Below are 14430 nucleotides of genomic sequence, written 5' to 3'. Positions count from 1 at the left end.
AACTTAAAGTATGTGTAGTATCAATATAAATATTTTATATAAAATGAGAGATATAAACTAGAAACATAAGGTTAATTATACATATGTTCGGTTATCTTCGGATATCCATTCGGGTTCGGGTATTATCCGTTCGGGTTCGGGTATCCAATCTCTCATTATTCAATACCCGTTCGGGTATTTTGCTACTTCGGTTCGGATTTCGGTTCGGTTTTTTTGGATCGGGTTCGGATGCCATTTCGGATATCGGGTAAAGTGCCCACCCCTAAAAGATAGGGTTGGGAATCGATGCAAATTCTGGGGATAAAGTCTTATCTAACAAATATCTGATACTTTTTCTTCTTTTGATATGTCTCATGCATACATTACTTAATACATTAGAACGTAAACGTTTTTAATATTTGCAATTGAAGAAACGTTTTCATTGCTATTATTTATGGTTACACGTACTGTAGTTGTTGAAATTTTTATACCGATTATAGCTCACATTACAATCGTAAGGTATCGATTTTAAATAGTGTTTATTAGATAAACTAATATAATAAACAATTGCCAAAAAATAAAATGTTTTAAAATATAAAGATAATTCTTATATATACTGTGTTTTTATCCACAATAATATTTTAGTGATAGAAAGGTTGAAATTAAGAAATATAACAATGTATAATTAAATACTAATTAAGGAAAAAAATCCAATGAAGTAGTTTTCAAAATAATTTTCAAAATATTTCTATTATTTGAGTATTTTCAAAAAAAAAAATTGAACATTGAATTATTTATATATAAACAAAAAAATCAATAATTATTTATATACATAACAGTATAAACAATAACTTATTATACTGATCTTTGAATTATTATTGAAAGTATTAATAAATATCTATAAGATAATTATGCCTGCAAAACACTTAGTACAGTTATGATTTTAAGGTTTTTAATTTTTTTTAAATAGTGTATAAATTAGAGTATAAAACTTTTAAATTTTAATTATATTATAAATATAAGATCTATCATTTCAAAAAAATTTACATATATTAATAGAACTATAAATTTCTAAAATTACATCATTATTTTAAAATACATTGTTAATATTTTTTGAATATGGTTTAGAAATAAATTGAGATGTGATGGAGATTTCTTCGATTGTTGGTGTATTTCAATAACTCACGGAAGCAAAGTTTATAGATTCTCTAAAACTCTTCTAGAACCAATGTTTAGGTTTAATATGATGCAATTGACATAGACAGACATAGGCGATACAACGGTGTATCATTTCGGCCCACTTTTCCATTAAAGCGACACTAGCGTTGCCGTGACAATGTTGTTGTTCTAGGCAATGCTTCTCCGTTAGTTTTCCACTGTTCATTTTCTATTTTAAATAATTGTTTCTTGTCTTTTTCGCTTTTAGTCTATCTTTAGACAACTTTTTCCCCTTCACATCAATATTTTGTAGATATGTGCATTTTTCTTTTGAAAAAGAAAATACGTGTATATAATCACTTTTTCTTAGAAGCTTACTTTCTGTGCGTCATGTTGGCTCGTTTCATCGACATAAAATATCTAACGTTACTTCACTAGCTAAATTGGATGCTTTATAGTAATGCAGTATTGCAGTTACTTCTCAATTGGTGGATATCACAAGTAAGCTCCTTCCTCATGCCGTTGTTAATTATTTGATCTGAATTCGCCATATACCAGTGCAATAATAAATTATTAAAAACGTAGGTTTCTATTGAAAATAATTGGTGATTACAAGACATAATATTGAAATCAGCGATGTGATAATCAAATCGTCAAAGACTTAAAAAGCTATGAGTGCTAAACCCCTAATCTTTTCTATCACTTAGTGGAAATGATTCTGAATGAACAACACATCTTAAAAGGGGGTTATTGGTTGGTGTATTTTGATAAATTTGAAAATCCAAACTAAATCTAGTGTTATTGGTTTTATGATTTTAAAATATGTATTAAAATCATGTGTTATTCGTTTAATGATTCATAAATTCTAATTCAAATCAAGTGTTATTCATTTAATGATTCATAAATTCTAATTCAAATCAAGTGTTATTCAATCATACGTATTTACTAATAGATTTGATTTCATAATGTATTTGAATGGATTTGCATGGATTTCTTTGTGAAAAATACAAAGGCCCAAATCCGAAAGAAAACTTCTGGATTTGTAAATACTAATCCGAGAAAATTTGTATATTTTACTTAGATTTCTAAATACTATATGGATTTCAAAAAAAACATATCCTCTATAGTTTCCAACGTGAGTTTTACGGGTCAGCTGAGGTTGGAAAGTGCATAAATACATACGTGAAATATTAACGTTAGGGTTCATGTTTTTAATTTTTGGGGATTTTGGCATTTCTAGAATTCTAGTTCATTATTAAAAAAATGATGCTTAATAAGAAGACTCATAATCTTCAAACCATATATCAAGATAAATTGAGATGTGTCAGTAAAATGACTAAAACTCTTGTTAGCTTTGTTTTGGTTCATCCTTTCAACCACTATTACACAGTATAATCTTTTTAGTATGCACATTAGAGATATATATATTTAAGGGTGTGAGAGGAATAGAGGATGTTAGAGGTCTTTGGTTCCGAGTAACCACCGCTACAACTCTGCATTTGATGAGTTTGGGTTCTTTAAAAGAAGATGTGACACAAACCGATCAAGCAAGAATCACCTGAAAACATAAATGTATTGATACACATCTCTAAAGGTTCCTCACTCTGTTTCGGTTAAATTACATGAGCAAAGCCAAGCAATTAGAACCCAAAAACAGAGAGATAATGTGAGACTAATTAATATCGGGCAAGTTTGAAACTGCAACTTAATTAGAAATATAGAAAAAGTTCCAGAGTACTACATAGCTCAGAAATAAAGCAAAACATAAAAACCAAACAACACTTGAAATTCAAACCATCAAGGCAAAAGAAAGCACCACAGCTTAGTCGACTTCCTCAATCTTGGGGCCAGCACCTCCGGCAGAAGGAGGAGCTTCATCATCATCCATACCAGAGGGGCCACCTGCTTCACCACCAGCTCCTTGATACATCTTAGCAATAATCGGATTGCACACGCTCTCCAGCTCCTTCATCTTGTCTTCAAACTCGTCAGCTTCAGCCGTCTGGTTCCCATCGAGCCACTGGATCGCCTCCTCAACAGAATCCTCAATCTTCTTCTTGTCCGCAGCAGGAAGCTTCTCACCAATCTTGTCATCGCGGATCGTGTTCCTCATGTTGTAAGCGTAGTTCTCAAGCGCATTCTTGGCTTCAACCTTCTTCTTGTGCTCCTCATCCTCAGACTTGTACTTCTCAGCCTCTTGCACCATCTTCTCTATCTCGTCCTTAGACAAGCGACCCTTGTCGTTGGTGATGGTGATCTTGTTCTTCTGCCCCGTGGTCTTGTCCTCCGCAGAAACATTGAGGATACCATTCGCGTCAATGTCGAAGCAGACAGTGATCTGAGGAACACCACGTGGAGCAGGAGGGATGCCAGAGAGCTCGAACTTCCCGAGGAGGTTGTTGTCCTTGGTCCTGGCTCTCTCACCTTCGTAGACTTGGATCAAAACACCAGGCTGGTTGTCAGAGTAAGTGGAGAAGACCTGTTCCTTTTTGGTCGGGATGGTAGTGTTCCTCTGGATCAAGGTCGTCATAACTCCACCGGCGGTTTCGAGACCGAGGGACAGAGGAGTCACGTCCAGCAGAAGAAGGTCTTGCACCTTCTCATTCCCTTCACCGCTTAGAATAGCACCCTGAACAGCCGCTCCGTAAGCCACAGCCTCGTCGGGGTTAATGCTCTTGCAGAGCTCTTTGCCATTGAAGAAGTCTTGGAGAAGCTGTTGAACTTTGGGGATACGGGTGGAGCCACCGACGAGGACAACGTCATGGACCGTGCTCTTGTCCATCTTAGCATCACGCAGACACTTCTCCACAGGCTCCATACACTTCCTGAAGAGATCCATGTTGAGCTCCTCGAACCTAGCACGCGTGAGAGCAGAGTAGAAATCAATCCCCTCAAAGAGAGAGTCAATCTCGATGGTGGTCTGAGCAGTGGAGGAAAGAGTCCTCTTCGCTCTCTCACAAGCCGTCCTCAACCTCCTCAAAGCTCTGGGGTTACCGCTAATATCCTTCTTGCTCTTCCTCTTAAACTCTTGAACAAAATGGTTAACCATTCTGTTGTCAAAGTCCTCACCACCGAGATGAGTGTCTCCAGCAGTAGCCTTCACCTCAAAGATACCTTCTTCGATAGTCAAAAGCGAGACATCAAAAGTACCACCGCCGAGATCAAAAATCAAAACGTTCTTCTCCCCAACGCTCGTCGCCTTCTTATCAAGACCGTAAGCAATAGCCGCAGCAGTCGGCTCGTTGATGATACGCATCACGTTCAGACCAGCGATGACACCAGCGTCCTTTGTAGCTTGACGCTGAGAGTCGTTGAAGTAGGCTGGGACAGTGACCACAGCGTTCTTGATGGTGACGCCAAGGTAAGCTTCGGCGATCTCACGCATCTTGATGAGAACCATGGAGGAGATCTCCTCGGCTGCGAACTGCTTCTCTTCTCCTTTGTAAGAGACGACAATCATTGGCTTGTCTGCTGGGCCAGGGATGATCTTGAAAGGCCATAGCTTCATGTCGCTTTGGACTGATGCGTCACTGAATCTCCGACCAATCAATCTCTTTGCATCTATCATAATAATAATAAAAAACATTAAATCATCAGATCTTCTTATAAACCCAAAAGATTAAAACTTTCGAATTCAACAAAAATCTTCTTATAAACCCAAAAAGATTAAAACTTTCGAATTCAACTAAAATCTTCTTATAAACCCAAAAGATTAAAACTTTCAAATTCAACTTATAAACCCTAAAAATCACAATCAGCTAAGATCTAGCTATAAACCCTAAAAATCAAAACTTTAGATTTACATACCGAAGACGGTGTTGATGGGGTTCATGGCGACTTGATTCTTGGCGGCATCACCAATCAACCTCTCGGAGTCGGTGAAGGCGACGTAAGAGGGGGTGGTTCTGTTACCTTGATCATTAGCGATGATCTCAACGCGGTCGTGTTGCCATACTCCGACGCAAGAGTAGGTGGTGCCGAGATCGATTCCGATAGCTGGACCTTCTCCTTTACCCGACATTGTGTGAGTGAAGAAGCTTTTGAGATTGGGTTTGAGTTTTATGGTGTGGGGAGAGAGAGCGTAATAGGTTTGAGCTTATTATATAAGCACGAGGAGGGTTTGGTGTTTCCATTATGCATTAGGTTTTTTTCCACCGTTCGATTGATCCGACGGTTCTTAAGAGATTATGATTTTTCCTTTTTTTTTTTAAACAACTATTTTTCCAAATTTAAAAAAAAAAACTGCGTAAAATAGAAAAATCACAATTGGTGGAGCGTTCACATGTGGTCGGCTTGTATGTCCCAGTGAAAAATCAAAACAAAATAATGGGTTGTTTTCGGTTCAACTTAGGCGTAGACATTTTATCCGGATCCGAAGATCCGATCCGAAACCGACCCAAAAAACCCGGTTCGGGTAGAAACCGATCCGATCAAATTACCCTATCAGTCTTGTTGCAGAAGACCCGTGAGTCTTGGACCCGACCCGACCCAAACCCGAAACTCGATGGCTACCCGAATTAATAATGAAAATTAAATGCATCAAGGGGAAATCAAAGACGGGTTATTCGTCTAGAGAACATAGGAGTCAACCACTAGGAGACAACGAATTGTTGTTGTATCTCGCATAGTTTTTTATATATACACATTTTAATATAATAAAAACACAAATTTTGAATAAAATTTCGAATATTTTCGGATATATAAATATTTTCAGATATTTTTTTTGTATTTTTAGTTCTTTTTAAATCAAACCGGAATCGAATCCGACCCAAAACCGAACTGAATCCGAACCGATAAATTCTAGTTACCCGAATGGGTAACTATCTAAGACCCGACCCGACCCGGACCCGGCACGATCCAAACCGATCCGGAACCAAAAATTTGAAATTACCCTATTGGGTTCTAAACTCTTAGATCCGAAAGATCTGGACCCGAAAGGACCCGATCCGAATCCGACCCGACGATCCAAATGCCCAGGCCTAGTTCAAATATGAACTAGTCAACACATTTTTATTCATATACGATTTTTTAATATAATATATTTATTTTATAACAATTACTGTTACATATAATTTGTTAAAAAAAAGAAAAATACAAGTGATATAAAGATTTGAATTCACAAACGATATTAACTTTACTTTTGAAGCATTCACCACAAATTCATTGGAAACATTGACATGTAGCAACCTTGTGCTTATAATTAAAAGTAGGGAATTACTTTGGAGTAAAAAATCAACATTACTCTATATTTTACTCTAAAGTAACTCTATTATATAGTAAACTACTGAAGCAATTCTAATTCTATAATAAAGTTACTCTATTTTATAGTGAAACTAGGGGTTGGCCCGTCCTACGGAGGGTGAGTTTACACTAAAACTATTTTATAATAAAATATATTTTAATTTTATAAGACATTTGGAAATTTACTCTATATTGAAAATAATAAAGATAATTTATTTTTATTCTAAGATCAAATTGTAAATTTTATTAAATTTGTTGGTTTGAGTTAAAAAAAACCACTAACATAAGTTACAAAAATGACCACTAACATTATTTTTTGTCAGAAAACACAAAATTATTAAATTTTAAAATTATGGAAAATGTAATGATTTACATTTTTCCTATTTGATTTCTATTTGAATTTGACACTGAAGAAAATTTAAACTAAGAATAACTAAAAAAATCAGGCATGGGCATTCGGGGTCCCAATCGAGTTTCGGTTTTATCCATTCGGGTTTCGGTTTTTCGGGTTTATCAAAATCAACCCCATTCGGGTTATATAAAAGTTCGGTTCGGGACCGGTTCGGGTTCTATCGGGTTCGGGTCGGGGTTAGTAAATCTTCAAAGAACCGGTATAACCCATTGTACTTTCGGGTTCGGGTCCCAATCGGTTCTTCGGTTTAAAAATACCTGATTTGTACATATTTTGTAACTAAAACATAAATGAAATCGGTTCTTCGGATTTAAAATACATGATTTGTACATATTTTAATAGCCAAAACATAAGTAAAATCGATTCAAAAATAAGAAAAAACATCAAACGTGATCATTCAAAATCAAGCGAAAGATAAACATAGTTAGTGATAGAAAGAAAACCAGATAAATGAAATCATAAAACAAAAAATAAGTTCTCATGAAATGAGAAACATTATTCAATAAAAACAAAACCAAAATCTAAAAACTTCAGGCATCAACCGCCACATTCCACCATCAACCTTCATGTAACATATAATTATTTTAGAAGTTCAATAATATCTTAAAGTAGTTTGGATACATATTAAGAATTAAGATCATATTTGGTAGAAGTTCTTTTTGTGATTTTAAATATTTCGGGTTCTATCGGATATCCATTTAGGTCCGGGTTCGGTTCGGATAATACCCATAACCCAAAATACCAAAAAACAGGATCCATTCGGTATTTATGTCGGGTTCGGATCGGTTCGGATTCATTTTTATCGGATCGGGTTCGGTTCGGATTTTCGGGTTCGGTTTATTTGCCCAGCCCTAAAAAAAATTTATACTGTTGTTAATTATTTTTCCTATTGATTTGGATTTCATGTGTTTTTTATGTAAAGTTGGTACGATATTTATTGTATCTTATTTATAGTATTATCATGTTTGTTTGATTATGATGTGTGTTATAATTCTTTCCGGTGATTGTAGATGATTATTGTCCATACCACAAAATGAAATTTGGTTTGAAAATAATAAGTCAAACAATTTAGGAGGTCATTTGCCTATTACGTGTTAGCTGTAAACTTTGTTGTAGGAGAAGCTTTTGGTGATTGTGATTGGTGCTTAGGAGGCAAATGAGATTATTATTGGGATGTGCCTGTGTATTGATGTAATGGGATGTAAGCTATTTTATTAATCCGAAACGTTTAAAAGTGTTCGACTGCGTTTTTTGGAAAGTTCCCAACTGTTCGCGTTGTTTAAGTTTTGTTTATGCTTGAATAGGTTGCACCACAATTGTTAATTTGACTGAGTGAGCAGTGAAAGTTGAGATTTTAGTAGAATAGATAACTTGCTTTCTTGATCGTGTGAATGTTCGTTAGCTTATTGCAAGTGGTGCACATGCTACAAAAGGTTTTTCGTTAAAGAAACTTTTACTACAGTAAAGTTCAAAAAAAAAACGTGTACTACAGCCGATATATGCTCTACAAATATAGTAACATGCAATGATAATTTACGACGGTGAAGATTGAGTTAAGTGTGTGATACATGATATGAACCCTTTCTTTAAGGGAGTTAATGACTTTTTTTTTTTTGAACAAAGTGAGTCAATGACTTAATTGTTGTAAAGTGGTGCTTAAAATATGCGACTACATTGAACATTCAAGTCAGTGCCTCCACCGAGTTCATAAGGTGGTTTTTATTTATATATATATACATGTAAAAACAGAGCTTACTTGATGAGATATAACATGACGGTGGGAATGATTCTTAAGTCATATTTCATTAATATGCAAAATTTAAAAAAGCTCCAGCATAGTTTGTAGGAGTCGACAGGAGGGTCATAGACTCCCTTACTTAAGATTTTACTCAATGCATGCCTTCTTTACAAAGAGCCCATGTTCCAGAACTGTTGGCTTCTCCGCACTCCGCAGTCATTTCGGGAACAATAGCTCGAGCACCTGGTAGAGCTGTCCCGATTCTGTTTTCTTCAACCATCCCATGACTATCAAGCCTTCTGCTGGTCATAGAAACACCAATGTACACACCATGCGAGGGATTTGTTATTACAGATGCAGCTCCCGGCATATCAGCGCTGGGATCATTGAATATATGTCATCATGTAAGGAGGATGAACATGTAAGTTGTTGAACTGACCTGGACAGTAAAATAGAGGTGCAAGTTCATATAACTACGATAACAGCCACTGTGTAAAATAAATTCTTTAAATTTAGTAATGATTCAAACATATTGTTCAAGTCGCATATTTGCCATAGTGTGTTTTACCGTTGTGGGTGGTTTTGATGCCCATAACTTCCCCACCAATATCTTATATCAAAGAGTAAGGAGTTATAACATTTCCAATCTCAAACAAAACAATCGTAATCCATATACTATGGAGGCAAAGTTGAGAAAAAGACCTGGTAAGAGGATGTTTGTGTTAGCCAGTAACAACACTTGATCAAAGCTCCAGAACAGGAAGACCTCTGCCGGTATAGGATTAATGGTTTCTGTGATCTCTATCAAGGTAGTGTGCTAAGTGAACCTAACTGAGACGGGTGCAGTAGTCAGCTTGAAATACTGATTGCTCTTTGTCACATCAAATGAACTCAGCTCATAAATACCTCCTTATCTGAGGGGGGTTAGAAAGTGTTCAACCAGTGGACGCTAATTGATCCCTGGATCATCATGGACTGCTTCCTTTTTTTAAAAAAAACAAGATGTTATAAACACAGTCATATCCAGTAAGTGAAAGTAACAGAATATTCAGTGACTTCCCGTTTATGGAGTATCATAAACGTATACAAAAACAAATCATGAAGATCTTTATTAAGAAACATGAACTGAAACTTTTAAAAAAATCCAAGCAATACCTGTAGATATTTTGATATTATGATTTGATTTCAGAGGTCTTGGCAGAGGCTTTTGGTTTGTCGATTGGATTGTGGAAGAACATGTTTTGTGAACTTTCTAAAGATGATCACAAATATCAGGGGAGATGCCATTAAAATCATTGATCATGAGTGAAGATAACATAAGACATATCACCGGATAATATAAATATTACAAAAAATATTTACTTTTTTGGGCAAATACAAAGTTTCTAAATTTACGACTGGATCATAAAATAGTCACCATAACCATTAAAATTAAGAGGATGAACATGCCTACAGATGAACACATGATACGGAGCCACAGGCCCACAACCAAAGGTCTTGAAGAGAGCATGGAACGATTTGACATGTCTTCTCATCGACCTTGATCTGAAGCTTAATAACATCATTCTTTCTTAGTTAACTTGATGATTAAGCTTCACGTTTATTTTCAACTTCGTTCTCGACCCGTCCTTCTTCTGCTGATCCTCAATGGTTTAGTCAAATGAAAATTAGAAAAGATTTTGTTCCTAAAAAATAAAAAATTGAAAACGGAATAGTAGTGGGTTGAGAGCTCTACCTTTCCTCAAGCAATCATAGTGCAGTAAATTCAATTTTCAAATAATTATGATACAAACAGATAACATATCACAAAAAAAAACATGATAATAAGCCTATTTAGGTTGGGTCAAAAGTTTTGACTCAAAATCCACACTAAAAAAGCATCAGACGCATGAATCATAAAAAATCGTGACCGTAAACATCATCGGAGGAATTAATTTTTACCAAGATCCATAGAGGTCATTCCAAAAGAGACTTCAGTGACCGGGTGATTGTGGTCGAGTGGTAAGGAGACGGGGCTGAGACAGCAACATGTTTCAGGTTCGATCTACCTGCTGCGCGAAACTAAATCACAATTATCCTGGTCACCCAACACCGGATATGGGCCCATGCTTTAGGGTCCATTTGAATACCCGGAGAGAGTGTCTATCCGTGGGCTGCACCTCCCCTTGGGGATTAGTCTGGGCCTCTCCATGGGCCTGGGATATCCCAGGTTAATCAAAAAAAAAAAAAAAAAAAAAAAAAGACTTCAGTTGAAACCATAGTGAGGCGGCTATAGTTGTGACTCGTGCAGAGATGAGGATGCTTGATTTGGAATCTCTAGATGACACTGTGGCTTTAGGTTAGAGCGGATTTAGATGATGATATAAAAAGTGGGAGAGGAGGAGAAGCCGAACAGTGATTCCAGATTTGTGTTTCGGATCTTATAAATGCAAAGTTATTGAGTGAGTGGAGCAGAAATTTAAGGCTCTTGACTTTTCAATTTCTCAGTAAGCTACGAAGGTTGAGGAAGAAATACAGCGAGAGGTTTGGTTATCTGACGTGTCGAAATAACTTTTTTTTATTGGTCGATTTGTATGCTGACGTGTCACAAAATGCCCTATGCTATACGATGAGCTGGATAGCTTAAGAAGAGAGACATATGGAGTAAAGTTTTGTGTATTATTGGAGATTCTCTAAGAGAACTTAACCATGACTCCTCGGTTTCTACGGCCACGATCTCCATAGCCACCTGAGTTATCACAGCCTTGTCCACCATGCTCCCCTGACCTATATTTTGTAGAAACATTTCATTTGCTTTTGCAGAAGCTTTGAGTGGTCGCTCTCTGAGAATTTTTTTTTCCTAGAGGTGTGTCATCAAATCCACCTTCTCGGATTCTTGTTCTAGCTCAGAATCAGAAGCTTCTGAGTTTGATTCTTCACCTTCAGAATAACTTTAAACGTACTTGCTAATGCTAATTAAAAAGGAAAAACCTTATCGCTTTGCACTACCTTCAAGCAATTGTGATTCTGCATTAGTGGAGACATATACAAAATCTGAAAGAGTTTATTTGGTATTAGCTGATGTAGATCATGGAACCTTCCTTGGAGATTCAATTGATGGGTTACCTTTGACTAGTTATGGTTTGGTTTGTTGAGTTTTATGAGTAGGGAGTTTGACAACCCTGTCTGCTGATTCAGTATTTTTGGAATTCTCCATGTGATTGAATTGAATGTTCTCAATAGAGATTGACAGCATAACTTCTTCTGTTCGTTATTGAGTCACTTGAGAAATGTTAATCAGAATGAAGAATAGAGAAAAGAGATATGGAGAAATTGGTATTCATGTGTTTGGTAAGTATTTATGTTACAAATATATTTGTGATGGAACACATTTGTTAAAAATTGAAACGGTCTAATGGCGGATATATTACAGAAAATGTCATAGGATCATCGAAGAATCTCCATTGAATGTTGTGTTAGATTGGACAGCTCGAGTATTAGTAGCTATGACAGTAGATAAACCTTTACACGAGAAGATAGATCTTGGTTTATAATTAAAAGTTCATTAACCTATGAGGATCAACATATTAATAAATCAAAGTTCTTTAACGAATTTGTATTTTTATTCAGCAAATAAGTTTTATTGTTACACATATAAAGACACTTTTATCATTTTAATTGGTAGGTGGAGGTCCTCCACTACCACCACCACGTCTTTTATTTTCTGCAAGATAATTGTTTCTTGAAGAATTAACATTAATTTTATTCCTAGCTTTTTTCCCAAAGTAGCACCTATGAAGGTCACAAAATGCATCTTCGCATCTACATGCGTCCATGCATTCATCGGTTGTTTCACATTTGACATATCCTCCTTAAAACACAAAATATACAAAAATGATATTAGAAATAAAATTACTGAAATATAAATAAACAAACCAAAAACTAATTCAGAATGAGTAATTTCATTCGAATTTACAAGGTCAATCATTTTTTAACATCAAAAGTTTGTATTATCACTCGAGCAGTAGTCTGAAAATCCAGACCGGAATAAAATAATTAACAAAAACTAGATTTCTATAAAAAAGCGCAAGCAATCCTGGCTAGAGCATCTGCAATCATATTCTAGGCCTTTGGTACATGAATGATCTTGCTACAAGCTCAATCACTGATACAGAGAGATATATAATTCTGGTGGTTTTGGGAGATCCTATTGTTAGTATGACATGTTTACTTACTAACGGTGACGAGAAGGGTAGATATCAAAAGCAAAAGCAAAAGTTTAAAAGAAACAGTTTTCATTTTCCTAAGTAAATATTTTTTTGTTTTTTTTTCAGTTGTGAGTTTGAAGACTACACCTCATTTGTTTTTATAGTACAATTTAGGTGATCAAATTATATTATATGATTTGACCATAAAATATTGAAGTTTTGATTGCGGATATACATAAAATATTATAGCTATAATCTTTTATGTATTGACTTACCATAAATCTATATTATTAGCAAACATTGACATGTAGCAACCTTGGAGATATATTAGACTAAGCATTTAAAGTAGTTTATCGGGTTTTATATTTGAGAAAATTTTATGATTTGGAATATCTGAAGAAGTTGCAAGATTCTTTACTAATTATGTAAGATTTATACTATTTTCTGAGATTTATGGTGAAGTTTCAGAAGATTTTTTTTACTAAATATGTAAGATTTTAGCTGCAATTAGTGACCATGTTTTATGAAACAAATATGATGAATTTGCTATTCTTTAGAATTAATACCAGTTAAGTTGAATTTTTTTTTTGCAAACTAGTAACATGTGGGCCCCATTTTATTCCTCACTTTTCCTCATATATAATTGAACTAATGAAAAAATATTTTTCTTGTCTAATTTTGATGTGGAGAGTCTGTTCCTCTCTTTTCAAAATTTTTTTTTCAATTCATTTCTTCAAATGAATTTTTGTTCAACATTTTTTTCTATTTATTCCATTCAATAAGTGGTCACCAATTAAACTTTTATGATTTGAAATATCTGAAGAAGATTTGCAACATTTTATACTATTATATTTGCTGAGATTTATGGTGAAGTTTTAGAAAATATTGAAGTAGTTTATGGAATATTATCTTAGACTTCTTATTCAAAAGGTGAACAAAAAAAAGGTGTTATTCAATAACAAATTTAAATTTAATTCTATATGATTTACAAACTACTGTTATTCAGCGATTGAGTTTAAGGGGGGGGTGTTAGTGGAAGTTTGATTTATGAGATTGTTAGAATTTCTACAATCTAATATTATTGGTTTATACATTTTCATTAAAACCTAGTGTTATTGGTTTGATGATTTAGTAATTCTATACACAATTTTTTCTAATTTAAAATTTTTAAATTTTAATGATTTTTTTAAATCTATTAAAGTAGGTGTTATTGCCAGTTGTATTCTCCATCATTTAACTCATAACACAAGATTTTGAGAATACTACTTATATACCTAAGATCCTTAGAATCATTATATCAATTTATTTTCATAGACTTTCACAATATACAAAACTCTTTACAATTGTTTTCAAATTTTAAAAATCTCTGATCTTTCAAATTAACAAACTCAATATAAATCTTATTTTCACTAATACCCCCTAAATATTTTATTAAGACTAGGAGTTGGTCCATGCTACGTTCCGAATTATTTATATATGTGAGTTTCAACCATATTGGTAAGAGAAGAAGAGTAATTGTTAACAATTCAAATTATCTATTTCTTAAATTATCTTAATGTGAGCATCATCTGAAGGAAATACACATCTACACTTAACTGTTGTCTATATTACGTGGTAGTTAAACATTTTATCACTTATTTAAACATCAACAATAAATTTTAGCCAATAACCTTTCGGGGTGGGCGTTCGGATATCCGTTCGGGTTCGGGTCGGGT

The 14430-nt window shown here is 34.7% G+C and overlaps 1 protein-coding gene and 1 long non-coding RNA gene across 2 annotated transcripts; both read right to left on the bottom strand.

Annotated features, from left to right (window-relative positions):
* Positions 1-2828: 2828 nt before the first annotated feature.
* On the bottom strand, positions 2829-5228 carry LOC106439828 (heat shock 70 kDa protein 1). Its single transcript, XM_013881359.3, has 2 exons — positions 4945-5228; positions 2829-4698 (listed from the first exon to the last, which is right to left on the bottom strand). Exons 1-2 carry the CDS (start codon positions 5156-5158, stop codon positions 2960-2962), a joined length of 1953 nt encoding a protein of 650 aa, XP_013736813.2. The 5' UTR covers positions 5159-5228; the 3' UTR covers positions 2829-2959.
* A 3253-nt stretch (positions 5229-8481) lies between these two features.
* Positions 8482-13805, bottom strand: LOC111214673. The gene is made up of 3 exons (XR_007338364.1): positions 12743-13805; positions 9231-12378; positions 8482-8967 (listed from the first exon to the last, which is right to left on the bottom strand). It is a non-coding gene; the product is annotated as an uncharacterized LOC111214673 (long non-coding RNA).
* Between the last annotated feature and the right edge of the window lie 625 nt (positions 13806-14430).

Source organism: Brassica napus, chromosome A3 (assembly GCF_020379485.1).
Source record: "Brassica napus cultivar Da-Ae chromosome A3, Da-Ae, whole genome shotgun sequence".
Lineage (NCBI taxonomy): Eukaryota > Viridiplantae > Streptophyta > Magnoliopsida > Brassicales > Brassicaceae > Brassica > Brassica napus.
Note: the sequence above shows the minus strand (reverse complement) of the source record. Positions and strands in the feature narration are given on the sequence as shown.